The following is a 19,806-nucleotide window of genomic DNA, read 5'->3' as shown; positions in this document are numbered from 1 at the left end:
TTGGCGAAGAAATGAAGTCCTAATGACGAAAGTAATAGAACAATCTTGTTTTTTTTTGTCATTTTTCTATTTATATGGGACTATTTGATCTGAGCAAATCCATGACACATAACCTATCGTCTAATTTCTACTAAATAAAACCTTTTTTTTACTGAAAACAATACCAAACAAACAATGAATTTTCACTGAAAAAAAAATTTGAATCGTTTTTCAACAAATTTAATGTTATGACAAAGCTTTTAGTAAAAAGGCCAGAATTGAGAAATGCGAGATAATTTTTCGAGGTAAAGTTTCATAGTTGTTTGTTAACTACAAGGTTCTCAGCTCGTAGTCGGCAGCGTGGATAAAAAATTTGCTTAAAGATTTTAAGTCATCAGATATAATGTATGTATGTATGATCTAATCAGATATTTTGTGCCGTGTCAAATAAACGATAGGTGAAGAAAAAAAAACTACAAGGTTTTTAGAGATAATTGTATTCCATTGACGCAAAATGATTTTGGCATTGAGTTATAATTGAAATGTTTTAAAGATCAACGTCCTCAACGCATCCATATTCAAGTTATTTCGAATTTAAGCTTAAAAAATGAAAATAAAAAAATTAAAAAAAAACAAAGCAGAGTCGATTTTTCGCTAGAAATTTGTTTTTAATTGACATTTGACGTTATTCTGATACCTTTGGTAAATAGTTTGGGATGGAGTAATGTCAGACAGTTTTTTCCTAAAAGTTAAGTTGTGGGCATTTTTTCTAAACATTTTTAAAAATAATCATATGATAATATAATAGTAATAGTAATAGAAGTATACAAGGTTTCCCTTTCGGTTTATTCTCATTGATTCGAATCAATCACGGAGTAGTAAACATTGAGATGTGTAATCAAGCTAAAATATTTCAAAACTAAGTTTGGAAAATTTGAGTTTTTTAGATCATTTGGCATGGACTTGTTCATATCAAATCATGTACGAAAAGAATACCATCGTTTGGTAAGTTGTTTACAGAGCGTCCTGGTATTGATTTTATTACCATATTCGGTTTAAAAATACAACTTTTAAATATAACTTTTCAGAATCACTTAGCACCGTGGGAAAACACTTGCCATTGACCAAATTGAAAGCTATAGATAATTTCTAATAGTTCTTCATCATCCTATATGCATAAACTGTTGACGCGTTAAAAAAATTCCAAATGACGCTACAAAATGTCAGTAAACGAGTTCTACACTGTTTCAAAGAATTTAGATAGCGTTTTATGGTACCGTAAGTCGGAGTGATATTGTGCCATACAAACCCATTGTTTGTCAGTCATCCCATGGCGATCACAAGACAAATCTTTCTTGAATAAGTTTCCTCGAATACCTAACCAAGAAAGACTAGTCTTCTAACCCGGAAGAGATGGCTGACAAGCCACGGGTTAAATGGCTCAATCTCACCCCCACTGCAAGTATTTTCATTACCCTTCAGTGCTAATACAAAACGAAAACCCACAGTGTTCTAAATGTAACATCACTTTGGCAGTTTTGGGTACCACCGGGTCGAATGTTTTCGACTTCGTGAATACACATACACTGCCGTTCCAATCATAGTAGTCCCATGTTCTACACAAACCTTATGCACGCTGGGACAAATATGCTTGGAACGGCAGAACATTCGTTATATTTCAGGTCGCTTCATGCAATGGTTGCCATCAAAGCTTGCGGGTTTGCTGACAGCGCTGCGTGCTTTGTCAGAAATGTAAGCTATTATTGCTTACTACCGTCAATCTTTAGTATGATTACAGCACGTTTTCAAAATATTTAAGTTTCATTTGTTTTGTATGTGTTCAGAGCGATTAAGCAGGCAAGATTTGTACAGGTGGCTCCTAGATACTAATAAGCTAATGTGCAATTCCATTAAAACGGGCAACCATTTCAATCGACCAGCTTTGATCTACTTGAAACTTTGCACAGATCTTATAGACTAAAGAAGTCACTTTGGGCTACTGATATTGTTTTTGAATGACGCGACTAATTTGTGAAAAGAAGTTTATGTAAACGGGGTATTGATGACTACAAATATTTGTAGAGCCAACTTTGACGTTTCAGCAGAATTGTGAATATTTTTTTCTTTCTGAAAAAATATAGAAGTTTATTTTTATTTAAATTCCGTTTCTTATAAAAAAACTGCAAAAGAGAAATGACATGCAAAATGAATTCAATTTTTATAAAACCAAGAGAAATATTTCTAGAGCCACGACGGTTTGTTTGATCAGTATAGTGTCTTGGTCGAAGTTGTAGATATTAATTTTGTGCTTTCAGAACGCACCGCTGGACATTTTGAAGCAAAAAACATTTTTTTAAGCAAATACCTACATAATCAAAAACACAAATCTCAGAAACATTACTATTAAAGAATCTGATTTTTTTTCTACGAAAATTACAAACTGTTAGCTAAACAATGATAGCTGACTGTACTTGGAGATAGAAAAATCAAGTTTTTTCGAAAACAACAAAAAAATAGTTTTTCACGCATTCTTTACAGCGAACACACTATACCGATCAAACAAACCGTTTCTACTCGATTATTACGATTTAGCCACGAGGGTCGGTCAATCAGGTTTTTAGAAAGTGTTTTTTCAAGATGTTGAATTTATAATTATGTCTTCATTTCCCAAAAAATTAACATTGTAAAATTGTTTTTTTATTTTTTGACATTTTTTTATTGTGTTTGCTTATAATGTGTTTAGTTTTTTTATAGAGAAAAACCAGGGGTAGCATTGCGCAGCTCGATTCAAACGATTTTCGCTATTTTCGAGTAGGTCACATAACGCCAGTTATGCTTTAAGCTTAAAAGGAGCTGTCATTTTCATTTGTCCTGCGGCTCATCTAACCCGCAAAATCGAAACAAATACGAAAAACTAAACATAACGCCCCCCAGCGATCATTTAGTTTTGTTCGAGTTGCTCGAAACGAAATGCGCAATGTCACCCCAGATTAAAAAAGGGAGTTTTTTTCAGCAGTTGAAACTTTAATTTATATTTATATTTTTGGTACTCTATCGGATGGCTTCATAGAAGCTTGGATTCGTTTGCGCCTTTTCGAGTTTCAACTCAAATAAAAAAAAGCCTTTAAAAACACTTTTTTTCCAGTTTTCATTCATGAATACTGTATATAATAACCAATATATCACTAGATATTATTCATCTTGATTTACCACGTCACTCTCAATTATATACAGTCATGTTTTAGGCCTTAGAGTTGAACATATGGATGAAAAACTGGTTTTAAAAAGCCTTTTTAGAAAACGTCTTGTAGCTCTGAAATCTCAATTTCTAGAGGTTTGAGGTATTCAGCAAACATTTTTGTAATCAAATTTTACACAACTTTGCAGAAGAAACCATTCGTCTAGTAAGTCACGTTTAAAAGTTAGATATGGCGCCCTCTATACAGTGAAATTTGTAACTAATTCCATTAGAGCATATGAAGGACAGCAGTAAACGAAGCAACTTTCTAGAAGATATGGATAACATAGGACTTGAAAAAATAGTTTTGCCGTCCGTTTCTCGATTTGGACACACTGTGCGGTGTATATGTTTTCTGGGAGGGCAAAATCACTGTCTAAAACTTTGCCGAAATACCAATCGAACAAAAAGTTCTGGCTTTAACCTTTTTTCATGTTTGTAAAATTTCAACTTTCTTGTTTCTCCAATCTCATTCAACCTCCAATAATCCAAAAATTATTCAACCATCAATATTTAGCTAATCTTTTGCAGTTTAAAACAATAAAAAAAGAGCTTTTTGAGAAAAGTAATTTTAATTTTTTTGTTAAAAAAAAAATTCGCGGTGTATTTTTTTAAGAAAAACAAAACCTCTATCTACAACTATGCCATCAAACAAACCGTAGTCGCTCATCAATTCTCTTTTCACATGAACCCTTTTCACAACTTAGTCGTGATTCAAAAAAAAAAATAATAATAATAACAGCAGCACAAAATGTCATCTTTAACAGCATTCAAAGTTTCAGCCAAATCAAAAATGGCGATTGAAAAAATATTAAAATTGACACAATTTTATGCTCGAAACAAGGAACAGCAGTTAAAACTTTATTCACTCATGAGAAATGGTAACGCTAATTATAAAAACAAATAAATATGCCAGAAATATCAGTTTACTAGTTTCGCTATTAATGCAATGTACAAAAATTTCTGCCACGAAAAAAAAACACAACAATAAGTTTTGGTACACAAAGCTTTAAAGGTATGAACAATAATACAACACACTTCGTCCAACAAACGGCTTACCTTAACAGCCTTATCTGAGTAGATGTCCATCTTGTCATAGATAATAGCATGAATTTCTAGGCTTTTCAAGTGCTTAATCGTATCTTTACAATTGTTGTCATCGCCCCAGCAGAAAATAATTAACCCTTTTTCGGTTGCCAAGTTGACCTGCGAGAGATATAATAAAAGTGAAATGTTTCAGGTGAAATTAAATTTGACTATCACCAACCTGAGAGTGGTCTCGCAACAAGTCTTCTGTGTGAGCCACAATTCCCAGCAGTTCAGTGGCACAGGCATTTATTACGGCCATTTCAATCGAATTACATCGCGGATCGTGATAACTAGGATAACGGCTGGTCACACCGAGAGTGAGGAACATCACGGGATACAGATTTTGCTTCAGTCGTAGCATAGTGCAGATATCCGCATCGAAACAGGAAAACACAATACGACGACTACCAGCCTTTTCTAGAACGACTTTTAAAATACAATCAACGTATAAATTGGAATCAAAGTGTAAATCGGACTCCATCCTGCCGTCTTTCAGTTTTTGCGACCACTTTATCTCGATGTTGAAGCCGCAGTGTGGGTCAATTAACTCCAGCGCATCGGCAAGCTGCGGAAAGGGCTGATGCTCATCAAGATCTTCATCAAAGAACTTTGCTTCACGATTTCTACCTTCTACGACATGGTAGACCTGCGCTCAAGGGAGCAATAATATTATATGTGCACATAAAACAATCATGTTTGATATGGGTTCAATTGATGCGACAATTTGTTTGATAAGTTATAATTTACCTTCAAGTTTTTGAGCTGCTCTAATGTCAATTCACGCATTGGTAGTTCCAACATATCGTTCGTCTCGAGAGTTGTTTTGCGTTTGAGTGAGACATAAATATCAAAATCATGATAGATGACAGGTACCAAATCTTTACTCAGTTGAACATCAAACTCAACCATATCGGCTCCGTGAGCTACGGCTTTTTTCAGAGAGGCGATAGTGTTTTCACGGATCACACTACCTTCACTCGTCTTAAAGCTAGTTCCGGATCCACGATGTCCTACATCTAACCCAGTCCATCTTTTGTTCCAGTAGCGAATGTAAGATTTTTCCAGATTACATGTGGATGATAATAACGGTGTAACTTTTAGATACTCGATACGCATCATGCCTAAAGGTCGATGTTTAGTGGCGCAAGTCACTGGAAGTTCTAATATTCCTTCAGAATTCTTTAGAAAGTTTGGTAAAATATAATGATAGCCTAGGTGGTATGGAGGATCATCCTTTGTCGATCTAGAACTATAGGCGTAAAGGTCCACGAGATAAGCAACATTCTCCGGCTCAGCTACTGTCACGTTAAAAACTATAAAATCATCAGGGTGATACGGGCAACCAAACTGCGATTGTTGCTCGAATAGCGAATTGGGATTTCGAAAAGAAACCAATTCGATAAAAGCGTAGGCCTGGTGTTCGATTCCGTTCTCTCGAGTATCATTGGATAATGACTCTTCTAGGCTCGTTAAATGATGTGATTCTGCGTTTATGCGCAAGTTCATTGGTGTTATCTAAAGCAGCATTAAACGTTATAAATTATGATTGAATTTGTTCAATTGCTCATACCTTTACGTAAAGTAATCGATTCTTAATTCGTTCCTTAACCGAAAAAGGATTGTTGAAGAACTTGAACTGTATAATTGTTTCGGTTGTTAACCAACCCTTGTCTAGTTTGACCGAACCTTCGATATCACCAAGTGTGTCTATTCTAGTTTCCTGTATCGTTGTACTGTCGTTCGGAACAGATCGTGGAGTAATATGAGTTTCAAAACGGCGCACGTGCACGTTTTCGCTACTGGGGTCAATTGAACATATCAAATATCTGTAACTAACAGCAGTATTCTGAGGTAAATTGATCTCTATGCACCAGACGTTCTCGCTGTCTGCGAAAAAATAGAATAAAAAATAATTTATCAAAAAGCTTAAAACAGGATTTAGTATCTTTCACGTAAAATTTAAACATACAGAACTTCTTTTTCCTACACGTAATCGATTGGCAATGTTGGACAAGTACGACAATTGTTTTGAGATTAAATTGCAGCCTGTTTTCGACAAGTGAGTTCAGTGCAATCAATTACAGTACAAATTGTGAAGCCCTTGTCGAAAGTATATAGTCATTTTGCATTTATGTATTGCTGCAAAGTGGTTCTGTAATTCAGTATATTGTATGTCAAAACAGTGGCAATGAAGTGAGCAGTTAAGTGGACTGCGTTCAAGCAAATTTATCCAATTTAACGAATGTTTGCAAGCGTCGGTAGACGGATCATGTCTGGCTGGTCAAACTTTTTTTTAATGGGGCATCACATACTTAGAGAATACTGGGGTAAATCGCATAACAAGAAACAGATGATCCTAAGAAACAACATTTAATGATTCAACTTTTTATACCCTAAATATGTATGTCGTCGCAGTTTACTTAAAAAAAAGTTCAAGGATTGTCAGAATACGAAAAATAACGGTAGCAAAGTTAAGTGTTTTAATTGTGTTGAGAAAACTATTTATTTGACGCTATCCCTGTGGCTTTATCATACATAAAGAGTGTCTTCACGTAGCACTCGTATACAAATACCCAACCGTAAATTTTTACACGTCAATAGGGCTGAGTATTTTTACGGCTTGATATCTATATACGAGCTCTGCATGAATCCACCAAACATTTATCATCATTCCATGCTCACTGGGAGCTCCAAATAACACTTTGAAAATTAACTCAAATTGTCACAAAGGGTGCGGAAAAGATCTACTAAGTGTCGTGAAATGGGGTACCATTGTTCACCTGTAATATGTAAAGTTCTATTATGTTTTTCTGTTGTTAATAGTTGAAACTAAGTTTGCTTTCGTTATTTCATAGTTTTCAGCCTGCGAATGGTTCGTTTCATAGTGGTAGATATTAAAAAACAAGTTCTACATCTGAAACTGCTCAAAAGTTATTATAGTTTAGTTATAAGACCAGATACAAATATCACAACACTGAAAAAAAATTTGCATGTTGCATATAGTAAATCTTTCAAACAGGATCAATACGAAACATAAATAAATTAATTGAATTATTTTGCTTATACCTTATAATGGCCCTCTGCCTCAAAGGTAAGCGAATTACAAGTGATTGTTATCGATAGCGTTTATTGTCATACATTAAAGTAGCAGAAGTTCTTAAATTTTTAAACTACGTGAAGCACTACAAACAAATAAAAAAAACTACTGATTTATCAAACTTCTTGTTCTAGATCTTATCTTTCGATTTTTAAAATTAACTAGCAGACCCGGCAAACCTCGTAAACGCTATTGTCTTACGTTACATATGTCAATAAATGAACAATAATAATAATTATTATTATTCCGTGGATAAATTTGTCTTATTTTTTTTTAATGTATTGCTGTGACCGGAAAACGAATAATAATGAAATAATTTTGCAATCTGAAAAAGTGTAAATGCCGTCTGTGCTAGTAATCGTTTTAGGCATTTATAACCTTTAATATAATTTTATTTCAATGAATAAAAACGCTAGATCAAATTCAAGAATGATGATTTCCATTGAATAAAGGAAGATTACTATATTACAAATCACATTTCAATTTTCAATGTTTCATCACAAGGCGTAGTAAGAGCAAGAACACTTGAAATAGATGTGACATTCATTTATCGTTACAAATAGTTAAGAAACTAGTTTACATGAGCGGTCGCAGAACTATTACAACTCGCTAGTGTTTCTAGTGCATATAGATGATACAATATAAATACCTAGGCCCTGGCTTGATGCTATCGAAACTTCATCATCTTCAGTGATCTTTATTACCTCGCCTTTGATGGTATTTTGATCGGATATTTAGTTTTAAACAATAAATGTTTTTTATTTCCCAAAACGAATCTTTCTGAGGAGAACAAGTCATTTTCAAAGACAAATGAGACCTCCTGTAACAGTCAACATATCAATCAACTTTGATTTAAATGTAAGAAGATCAAGAAAAAAATAGCGACCTTTTGTATTTCGAGCAATTTGACCATTGCGGAGTAAACTGAGTAATTTTATGCGTCGAACTGTTTCCAGTACTTAAATAATTTAGATTTGAAACTTTGTGAAATAGTCTACAGGAAAATAAAAACAGAGAGAAAACAAACGATCTCCAGCATGCACTATGAATATAAATTCAATAATACACAACGTTACTAAGTTCGAATTACAAACGTTAACTAGTTTTTTTACATTTCTTTGTCTTTTTAATCAATTTGAATTCGGTCAATTTTTCGCATCTTTGTCGCAAGTCGCAAAATAATTTGATTCTTCGTACAGTCAAGCGACCTACAGCATGATTGTTAGTGGTAATCAAAATGTATTGTATTGGGGATTCCCAGATTTCCTGCACAGCATCGGTAGAACACATATTGCGGACATGGATAAGGATTGTAATTCGAATAAAATACTTTACTGATGTTACATACGCGAGTAACGTTATACATTTGTTTGCCTTCATAAATGTTAATATTAGATGAATTGATCCCAGCATCCTGTACATAGAGTTTTAATCAGTTTCTGCTTCGTTCGTATAGCAATCATCGACAGTAAGCACGAACACCAGTTGTTGGTGATCTGCTGAGCAATCTGTTGGATGTGTGTGAAATAGTTTAATATATAAAGATCATGAAGGCAATAGTTTTATTACTGGTTTGCTGTATTAACTTTTCTGTAAACTTGGAGGTTAACGAAACCTGTACTACCCCATGTAACTCGCCTGGTATATGCATTCCAGTTCGAAACTGCAAATATGCTATCAAACTTCTTAGAAACCCTGCAGCGACCTACAAAGAATCACAATACTTAGATAAGAGCAGATGTGGTAAGCTGTCAGGGCCTCGAGAAATTCCATTGGTAATATTGCATGTTATTACTACATTCAGTATATTTGAACATTACAATTGCGTATAAAATCAACAGGTATGCTGCCCAAGTTTACTAAATCCAGAAGGATGTGGGGCTCTGGATTTTGCAAACCGTATTATCGGGGGAGTTGAAACTCCGCTCGGGGAGCATCCATGGGCAGCTCTGCTTCTTTACGATATTGGAAACAATAGGATTATTCCTAAATGTGGCGGTTCATTGATACACTCAAAGTTTGTTTTAACGGCTGCTCATTGTATCGTAGATATTCCGAAAAAATGGACATTGTACGACATTCTAAGCCATGTTTCTCCAACTGAAGAGGTATTTATTGTTTCGATTTTTTTTGGTTCTAGGCACAGAGTACGGTTTAGCGAATGGAATACATTAGAAAAAGAAAACTGTACTATCATAGGTACCGATGAAGTTTGTCGACAAGATTTTGAAGTAGAGAGCATTACTGTTCATCCTGATTATGACATTAAAGTGAGAAACAAACAGCACGATATCACGATACTTAAGCTCAAGAAAGAAGTTGCATTTGGAAAGTACGTTAGACCTGTTTGTTTGCCATTAGATCTAACAATACGAGAATTACCTATTGACAAAGAAGACTTCACCGTCACTGGTTGGGGTCAAACTTCTACAGGTAAAATAAATAGTAAAATTGTATATTTCAAAAATATAGAACCCATTTTCAGAAATTCGAAGTGCCGTGCAATTACATGTAGATTTAATAGGACGAACTAATGATGTTTGCGACAGATCGTTTGCAGTAGCTAATATTTCGTTGACTGAAACCCAACTCTGCGTAGGAGGCGATAAAGGAAAAGACTCATGTAAAGGAGATTCTGGGGGACCGTTACTTAGGCAAGTTGGCGTCGTGTGGTATCAAATTGGTATAGTAAGTTTTGGATCTCGAATCTGCGGCTCGGAAAACTATCCTGGAATTTACACTAACGTGGAGAAATATATCGAATGGATACAAGAAATTGTAGATGAGAGCCATTGCAGAGCGAAGTCTGGTGAGCTTTAGTCAGCTCAATTTCCATTGAAAGGGTTTTTGAAAAGATACGAACATCGTGTTAATAAGTATGTAATCCTATACCGTTGCTGAACATAGACTATAAAACAGTTAAACCTATGATGTAATTCAGGATCTAATGAGGATCTCCTCATCAGTTGCCTCCAAAAGGTAATTTTCTACTTAAATTGTTAGATTTAGCACCAGAAAATATTGTATGAAAATTCAAAAGCCTATTACAAAATGGTTTTTGAGGTACAGGCCCGAGAACCGACTTTTTTATATGTTTTTAATGCCTTTTGTTGCAAAAAAGTAGCGGAAACGAAGCACTCTATTCATTGAGTTGTTTTGTATTCAGTTTTGAACATTTTTCGCAAAAGTGCATGATTATATACAGAAGATTCTTCCGATTATGAAAATATTTTTCTTATATATGCTATAGGCAGAGCTAGATTTTAAGGACCTCCACGAAATTAAGAAAAAAAAAACTATTCGGTTGCATTGCGTATATTTTTAATGTAATGATTTCGAACGCAACTGGCGAAAAGCCTTTATCGAAGATGAATCTGATTGAAAATAGATTTTCAATCAACCAATAGATTTTCAACCAAATTTGTCATTTTTATGTTGCGAGTATAATATACTGGAGGAATCGAGTGCTGATGATATAATTGATGAGTTTTTAGCGTGAAACCTTGTAAAGAGATGTATTAAAAAAAATTGACCAATATTTGTTAAGGACAAATAAAGGTTTTATAGACGTACGATTGAAAAAAGGATTTGTTTTATTATGGAGCCCCCACACAAGACTTGGGCCCCGGGACCCCACAATCGTACATCCGACTCTGGTTACAGGTGAAAAGGAAGGCTAAAACTATGCACGTCGTTCGAGTTGTTAGTGACGAGCCACCGTGCGAGATTGTTAATAAGTTTACCGTTTTGTTTTTTTATCGAATTTTTTTTTTCATGTCCAAATAAATGCAAAATATTATTCTTATGTGTCACTTTTTTCACTTCGGAAAAAAATTTGTGAAACGACCTTTTTGAACCATATTTTTTATATACACTAAAGTCGCTTTTTACGCGGGGATACGTGCCGCGTAAAAAGAAACCGCGTAAATTTCGGAATCCGCGTAAAAACGCGAAAACTCCGGAATCCGCGTAAACTCCGGAATCCGCCTAAAAAACCGCGTAAATTCCGGAATCCGCGTAAAAAACGCGTGAATTCCGGAATGCGAGTGAAGAAAGACCGAAATCCGCGTAAGAAAAAAAAAAACCGCGTAAATTCTGGAAACCCGCGTAAAAAGCGACCTTAGTATATATAGAAAAGGTGTATCGTATGGATTACTTTTAGACGAATAAACAAAGCTCGTTTAATGTACAAACTAAAGACAAAAGGGCTAATAAAAAGACTTTGTGTTTTGTGCCAGAAAAAGTGCAGTTTTCGTTTTTGGCACGGTTTAATTTTGGCAACATAAACACTTTGAACGTGTTACCACCAGCAACCATTCAAGCGTTGAATTGAATTTTCGCTGCAGACCGGTGAGCATCGGACAACACTGTTCGGACTGGCTATTGAATTTTCTCTTTAGTCCGGTAGGCATCATAAAAAGTTTGAATTTGGACGTGTTGCCAAAATCTAACATGGCCTGTAATTGGTGAATTTTTCTATGATACACTCTAAGTCAATCTTTTGAGAAATTATTCATCATATGATATCAGACAATACAACCACACGATGATCAAGCCGAAACAATGTGTTACAATATTTCATTCAGGATCAAAAAAAAATCAAATGAAAAAGATGGTTATTACAATACATAGTGTTTCATCATTAAAAAATGGACTGCACGAGTGAAATGGATTATTTATATAAATATTTTAGTTCTTACGAAAAAAACAACAATTTTTCTGTAAAACTTCCGGAGCTTTCTTTCCAGTGTTGTATTTCCTGGAGTGATTTATTCGGAGGATACTAGCGAACCTATACATTAGAGAAATGACAAGACACTCACCGTTAAGGCAACTGTCAACATCAAAACGGCGAGCTGTATAAATTTGCACTGCCGTTATCCGTTTTGATGTTGACAGTTGCCTTAACGGTGAGTGTCTTGTCATTTCTCTAATGTATAGGTTCGCTAGAGGATACAGAGGTGAAATAGTCACAAAATTGCGATGTTTTTGCAATGCTTAATATTGACGTAGGACTACGTCTTTGTTTTCTATACTAGATTACACTTTGTGAAAATGAAAATGAAACTGGCAAATGTTGCGTCAGATTTCAAACGGTTATAGCAAGCGAACGACTTAATGCATCTTAGTCAATTATATTTCGGAGGATAGATAAAATGTGTAACAATTTTTTGATATTATGTTCAACATTGTTGCTTTACTGCTTAATGGTGGAAAAAGGTGAAAAGTTCCAAGGTCAAGCTTTCCCATACATTTCCCTTGTTCTTGGCTTGCTTCCCAAGCACAGATAACAATAACATGGACGAAATAAATTCCACTGCCTACATATTTTGACTCAACAAAGTGTTTTGGTTTGTTTGTCTTTGTCTAAGCTGCGTTGCCACGCCTTAATGGTAAAAATCTACGCTGAACTCGATACACAAGACTGCGTGTGGAAAATTCAGCTTCAGTTTAGTTTGTTCCACAATATCGAGTGCGGTGCAGCCGTTAAAGCTTTGCGACATTGAGAAACGAGAGCTGCATACGAGTCAACTTCCAGGCACCGCGGAGCATGTTACCTGTATTCTGCACACGGCAGCAATAATAACCATTGTACGCTGCAGGATATTTTGCTGGCACAGCTGCTGGAGGGCACAGCGGAGAGCAAATTTTATATTTTATCGTTGCTACCGGTGGTGGTGTGATTATCAGCATTCTGTAGCATCAGCATACATTTCGAGCTGAAGATTATCGAATCGGTTCTTTTTAGAACTATAAATGCTTGAAGATAAGAGTTACGAGAATTTTCACAACTACTCCTAATGTGAAATGTCCATCTATTTCTCAATAATCATTTTTACAATAACGACCAGGGCGCACCAAAAATAAACGGTAGTGTTGCCTATGAATAGTTTATCACAACAAGACATAACCCTCATTTCAAGAATTTTCACTGCTAAATTGAGTGATTTTCCGGTTTAATTGTATGTTTGTGCCCACTCGAACACCGTTATCAGTCAAACATTAGCAACGAAAATTAGTTAATCTAAGAACCAGAGTGATTTTCGCAGCGGGAAAGCAAAAACTTTCTTTTGATGCTTATGAAAATCACACAGTAGTATTAAAGATGTATTGGTTTGTTTCTCTTTCTTTCTATAAGCTACGTGGCCACGCCTTAATGGTAAAAATCGACGCTGAACTCGATACAAAAGATTGTGTGTGGAAAATTCAGCTTCAGTTTAGTTTGTTCCACAATAGCGAGTGCGGTGCAGCTGTTAAAGCATTGCGACATTGAGAAACGAGAGCTGCATACGAGTCAACTTCCAGGCACCGCGGAGCATGTTACCTGTATTCTGCACACGGCAGCAATAATAACCATTGTACGCTGCAGGATATTTTGCTGGCACAGCTGCTGGAGGACACAGCGGAGAGCAAATTTTATACGCGGCCAACAAAATAATCGATGCTACCGGTGGTGGTGTGATTATCAGCATTCTGTAGCATACATTTCGAGCTGAAGATTATCGAATCGGTTCTTTTTAGAACTATAAATGCTTGAAGATAAGAGTTACGAGAATTTTCACAACTACTCCTAGTGTGAAATGTCCATCTATTTCTCAATAATCATTTTTACAATAACGACCAGGACGCACCAAAGATAAACGGTAGTGTTGCCTATGAATAGTTTATCACAACAAGACATAACCCTCATTTCAAGAATTTTCACTGCTAAATTGAGTGATTTTCCGCTTTAATTGTTCGTTTGTGTTCACTCGAACACCGTTATCAGTCAAACATAAGAAACGAAAATTAGTTAATCCAAGAACCAGAGTGATTTTCGCAGCGGGAAAGCAAAAACTTTCTTTTGATGCTTATGAAAATCACTCAGTAGTATTGAAGATGTATTGGTTTGTTTCTCTTTCTTTCTATAAGCTACGTGGCCACGCCTTAATGGTAAAAATCGACGCTGAACTCGATACAAAAGATTGTGTGTGGAAAATTCAGCTTCAGTTTAGTTTGTTCCACAATAGCGAGTGCGGTGCAGCTGTTAAAGCATTGCGACATTGAGAAACGAGAGCTGCATACGAGTCAACTTCCAGGCACCGCGGAGCATGTTACCTGTATTCTGCACACGGCAGCAATAATAACCATTGTACGCTGCAGGATATTTTGCTGGCACAGCTGCTGGAGGGCACAGCGGAGAGCAAATTTTATACGCGGCCAACAAAATAATCGATGCTACCGGTGGTGGTGTGATTATCAGCATTCTGTAGCATACATTTCGAGCTGAAGATTATCGAATCGGTTCTTTTTAGAACTATTAATGCTTGAAGATAAGAGTTACGAGAATTTTCACAACTACTCCTAGTGTGAAATGTCCATCTATTTCTCAATAATCAGTTTTACAATAACGACCAGGGCGCACCAAAGATAAACGGTAGTGTTGCCTATGAATAGTTTATCACAACAAGACATAACCCTCATTTCAAGAATTTTCACTGCTAAATTGAGTGATTTTCCGGTTTAATTGTTCGTTTGTGTTCACTCGAACACCGTTATCAGTCAAACATAAGAAACGAAAATTAGTTAATCTAAGAACCAGAGTGATTTTCGCAGCGGGAAAGCAAAAACTTTCTTTTGATGCTTATGAAAATCACTCAGTAGTATTGAAGATGTATTGGTTTGTTTCTCTTTCTTTCTATAAGCTACGTGGCCACGCCTTAATGGTAAAAATCTACGCTGAGCTCGATACAAAAGATTGCGTGTGGGAAATTCAGCTTCAGTTTAGTTTGTTCCACAATAGCGAGTGCGGTGCAGCTGTTAAAGCTTTGCGACATTGAGAAACGAGAGCTGCATACGAGTCAACTTCCAGGCACCGCGGAGCATGTTACCTGTATTCTGCACACGGCAGCAACAATAACCATCGTACGCTGCAGGATATTTTGCTGGCACAGCTGCTGGAGGGCACAGCGGAGAGCAAATTTTATACGCGGCCAACAAAATAATCGATGCCACCGGTGCACAGTGGTCCAATAAGGCAAAAAGTGGTACTTAATTCCATAGCGCCTTTCAACTTCATCCTAGCTTTATAGTGTCTTCGGAGCAATTGTTTGTATGAATGACCCGCATAATTGCAAATTGTCAAAAAATATGAAAAGTTTACTATACTTAAAATAAAAAAATTAACTTTTTTGTGTTAAGAGATAGAAGAATAGTTTATTCAGCAAAGTTGTAGAAAATTCAAAAATATGAAACTTCGTTGAACAAATGAAAATCCTATCTTTTTTCGGTACAAAGTTATAAAGTACACTACATGGAACTTATTTAAAAGTTAGTTTTTTGTACTTAACTTTTGTTAGATGCATTTTACACGAAAGTGTAGTTCGGAGGAGTTGTTATGGCACACAAACACACATTTTTGCCAAAGACCATATATCTCCAGGACTTTTCCTTACAAAGTTATATCATATTTTAGCTTATTTTTTCGATAACTTCAAGAACGTATAGGTTAAAAAGGGGCAAGTGGAATCATGATGTCAATACTTTTCTTGAAGTTAAGCTGAAGTACTATAAACTCCTTTAGGTTCCATTTGTCCCAATCCACCCATTTTAGAGTACGGCGAGCATATGTCACAGTAGGTTTTCATATATCAAAAATACTAACTTTTTTGTGTTAAGAGATAGAGGAATAGTTTATTCGGCAAAGTTTTAGAACGTATAAAAATATGAAACTTTGTTGAACAAACAAAATTTCTATCTTCATTGGGAACAGAGTTACAGAATATTTCATGTAAAAGTTACTTAAAAGTTAGTTTTTTGTATTTAACTTTTGTTAGTTAGATTTTACAAGAAAACGTTGTTCTAAAGAAGCATTTGGGCATACAAAACACACGTTTTTGTTGAAGGCCACACATCTCCACGACTTTTCCTTACAAAGTTATGGCGCATTTCAGCATAGTTGAAGGCCACACATCTCCACGACTTTTCCTTACAAAGTTATGGCGCATTTCAGCATATTTTTTCGATAACTTCAACAACGTATAGAATAAAGATTAGGTGGATTGGGACGGATGAAACTTATAGTAGTTTCGAGCACTTGAGCTAAACTTTGAGAAAAAGAATTGACATCATGATTCCACTTGCCCCTTTTTCTTTATACGTTCTTAAAATTATCAAAAAAATATGCTGAAATGTGCTATATCTTTGTAAGGATAAGTCCTGGAGATGTGTGGCCTTCAACAAAAACGTGTATTTTGTATGCCCAAATGCTTCTTTAGAACAACGTTTTCTTGTGAAATGTAACTAACAAAAGTTAAATACAAAAAACTAACTTTTAAGTAACTTTTACATGAAATACTCTGTAACTCTGTTCCCAATGAAGATAGAAATTTTGTTTGTTCAACAAAGTTTCATATTTTTGTACGTTCTAAAACTTTGCCGAATAAACTATTCCTCTATCTCCCAACACAAAAAAGTTAGTATTTTTGATATATGAAAACCTACTGTGACATATGCTCGCCGTACTCTAGAATGGGTGGATTGGGACAAATGGAATCTAAAGAAGTTTATAGTACTTCAGCTTAACTTCAAGAAAAGTATTGACATCATGATTCCACTTGCCCCTTTTTAACCTATACGTTCTTGAAGTTATCGAAAAAATAAGCTAAAATATGATATAACTTTGTAAGGAAAAGTCCTGGAGATATATGGTCTTTGGCAAAAATGTGTGTTTGTGTGCCATAACAACTCCTCCGAACTACACTTTCGTGTAAAATGCATCTAACAAAAGTTAAGTACAAAAAACTAACTTTTAAATAAGTTCCATGTAGTGTACTTTATAACTTTGTACCGAAAAGAGATAGGATTTTCATTTGTTCAACAAAGTTTCATATTTTTGAATTTTCTACAACTTTGCTGAATAAACTATTCTTCTATCTCTTAACACAAAAAAGTTAATTTTTTTATTGACGTTGACTAACGTCTATATCGAAGTTAGGCGCCTGAATTTGAAAATCTAGTAATTCAACCAGGGAAAAGTGGTCAGGTTTTGAGCGCTTATTTTTCAGTCATCTATAATCAGGTTTTCGAGGTTTTGGCATCAATCGATCAGAAATTCTTTTACGGTTAAATTTATGTAACAAAAACAAACTATTGTTCGAGATACACTATTGAAAAATTGGTAATTAATATCGATTGTCTAAATCATACCGCGCAGCCAATCACTACCTCTCTTCCCAAGCACAGTCGACACTAACGAATACAATCGATCTGACTTTGTTGTTATCGTTGTTGTCACTTTCTGTTTCCGATGTTTATTTGCGTTCCTTGTCAATCCATTCTCTACGTAGCCCCTCCTTCTTTCTACCTAACTGACGAAGCCTTGATAAAAAAAGGTACCATTCGAATATTTTACCCCATCAGTTTCATTACTAAACCATACCGGTGACATACGGACGCTAGGTGTTAGCAACTGAAAGAAGGAAAGACAAAATGGTACCGGTCATCTCATGCCGGTTTCACCCGTAACGCTGGTGACTGTTAGTAGTACATGGCTGCTGCAAGAGTACTTAAATGGCTGGAATTCGAGACTGACTAACCAGAAAACAAGAATAATCGGCAACTGGCACCTTTTGGTGCCTCGAAGTTTTGTAATAGAAGCGTTGCAATTCCCTCTACTATTTGTTTTAATGGAATATTAGAATACGGTAGTCAACGTCATGCGGTCGTGTCTTGAATACCACCCTCCTACTATTTTTTTAAGTATAGTAAACTTTTCATATTTTTTGACAATTTGCAATTATGCGGGTCATTCATACAAACAATTGCTCCGAAGACACTATTAAGCTAGGATGAAGTTGAAAGGCGCTATGGAATTAAGTACCACTTTTTGCCTTATTGGACCACTGTGCGGTGGTGGTGTGATCATCAGCATTCTGTAGCTACATTTCGAGCTGAAGATTATGAAATCGGTTCTTTTCAGAGCTATAAGATGATGAAGATAAGAGTAATGAGAATTTTCACAACTACTACTAGTGTGAAATTTTTATCTATTTCTAAATAATCATTTTTACAATAATAACGACCAGGACGCACCAAATATAAACGGTAGTGTTACCTATGAATAGTTTATCACAACAAGATATAACCCTCATTTCAAGAATTTGCACTGCTAAATTGAGTGATTTTCCGGTTTAATTGTTTGTTTGTGTTCACTCGAACACCGTTATCAGTCAAATGTTAGAAACGAAAATTAGTTAATCTAAAAACCAGAGTGATTTGCGCATCGGGAAAGCAAAACCTTTCTTTTGATGCTTATGAAAATCACTCAGTAGTATCGAAGGTGTTTTGGTTTGTTCCTCTTTCTCGAAGCTACGTAGCCACGCCTTAATTGCAAAAATCTGCTCTGAACTCGATACAAAAGACTGCGTGTAGCAAATTCGGCTTCAGTTTAGTTTGTTTCACATAAGCGAGAGCAGTGCAGCTGTTAAAGGTACGCGACATTGAGAAACGAGAGCTGCATACGAGTCAACTCAAAATATTCATGGTGCGATTATCAGCGTTCGGTAGCACGAATTTTTAACTGAATATTATGGAATCGGTTCTTTTCAGAACTATAGATGCTTGAAGATAAGAGTTATGAGAATTTTCGCAACTACTACTAGTGTAAAATTTTCATGTATTCATGCATCGTTAGTTTTAAAATAACGACTATCAAAAATAAGCGGTAGTGTTACCTATGAACAGTTAAGCGCAGCATATAATAATATTTAGTTTAGCATATATTAAATATTTAGTCCTACGTCACCATTCCATACAACCCCTAGGGCTGTATACCTTGTAGTATTTTTCAGAATTTATCGCTGCAAGTTGCATATTCAATTTTAGGGTACTTTTTCGCCACCGATGCCGATAGCTCACTTCACAAGTACAATTTAGAAATATGATGTATGACAAACTTGTAGTTCCTAAGTAGTACTACAAGTTTGCCGAATAGTGCAATACTTCAACTCTTATGCCTGAAGCGTAAGAGCCCATATTCAGTGCAATATTCAGTCAATATTCGCGGTGAATATTATAATATTCACCGCGAATATTGACTGAATATCCCACTAAATTTGGGCTCTCACACTTTAGGCATAAGAGTTAGAGCATTACTTTCTTCGACAAACTTGTAGCATTACTTAAGGACTGCAAAGTTGTCATCATGTTTCAAAATTGTACTTGTGGAGCGAGCTATCGGCACGTGGCCAATTGTGAATTGAATTGAATTGACACCCCAAAATTGAATATGCAACCTTGGCTGCAACCGTGTACATGTTTTTGTTTTTCGTTCACAATATTGCATATTATTGATGATTTAGGTTTACGTTAGAGCAATTGAAAAAGCAAAATGTTTAAGTCCATTTCTGTATTGTTTTTTTTT

General features: G+C 35.5%; 2 protein-coding genes across 2 annotated transcripts in view; one reads left to right on the top strand and one right to left on the bottom strand.

Moving 5' to 3' along the window:
* LOC129726698 (glycerophosphocholine phosphodiesterase GPCPD1) overlaps positions 1 to 19,806 on the bottom strand; it is a 96,639-nt gene that overhangs the window by 14,655 nt on the left and 62,178 nt on the right. The window contains exons 3-6 of the mRNA XM_055683698.1: positions 5,877 to 6,193; positions 5,054 to 5,821; positions 4,485 to 4,952; positions 4,277 to 4,423 (exon numbers count right to left, since the gene is read on the bottom strand). Coding sequence (XP_055539673.1) covers positions 4,277 to 4,423; positions 4,485 to 4,952; positions 5,054 to 5,821; positions 5,877 to 6,193 — 1,700 coding nt within the window. The remainder of the gene's footprint in view (positions 1 to 4,276; positions 4,424 to 4,484; positions 4,953 to 5,053; positions 5,822 to 5,876; positions 6,194 to 19,806) is intronic.
* Positions 8,720 to 10,987, top strand: LOC129726700 (CLIP domain-containing serine protease B15-like). Its single transcript, XM_055683700.1, has 4 exons — positions 8,720 to 9,178; positions 9,245 to 9,474; positions 9,544 to 9,836; positions 9,889 to 10,987. Exons 1-4 carry the CDS (start codon positions 8,951 to 8,953, stop codon positions 10,221 to 10,223), a joined length of 1,086 nt encoding a protein of 361 aa, XP_055539675.1. The 5' UTR covers positions 8,720 to 8,950; the 3' UTR covers positions 10,224 to 10,987.

Source organism: Wyeomyia smithii, chromosome 3, assembly GCF_029784165.1.
Source record: "Wyeomyia smithii strain HCP4-BCI-WySm-NY-G18 chromosome 3, ASM2978416v1, whole genome shotgun sequence".
NCBI classification, from domain to species: domain Eukaryota; kingdom Metazoa; phylum Arthropoda; class Insecta; order Diptera; family Culicidae; genus Wyeomyia; species Wyeomyia smithii.
The sequence above is the reverse complement of the archived record's forward strand: the minus strand, read 5'-3'. Positions and strand labels throughout refer to the sequence as shown.

Excerpts from the sequence above, each read along its gene's own strand:
- LOC129726700 (XM_055683700.1), top strand. The coding sequence starts at position 8,951 with ATGAAGGCAATAGTTTTATTACTGGTTTGCTGTATTAACTTTTCTGTA. Across the intron at positions 9,179-9,244 it reads GGCCTCGAGAAATTCCATTG|GTATGCTGCCCAAGTTTACT; the intron begins GTAATATTGCAT and ends TAAAATCAACAG. Across the intron at positions 9,475-9,543 it reads ATTCCGAAAAAATGGACATT|GCACAGAGTACGGTTTAGCG; the intron begins GTACGACATTCT and ends TTTTGGTTCTAG.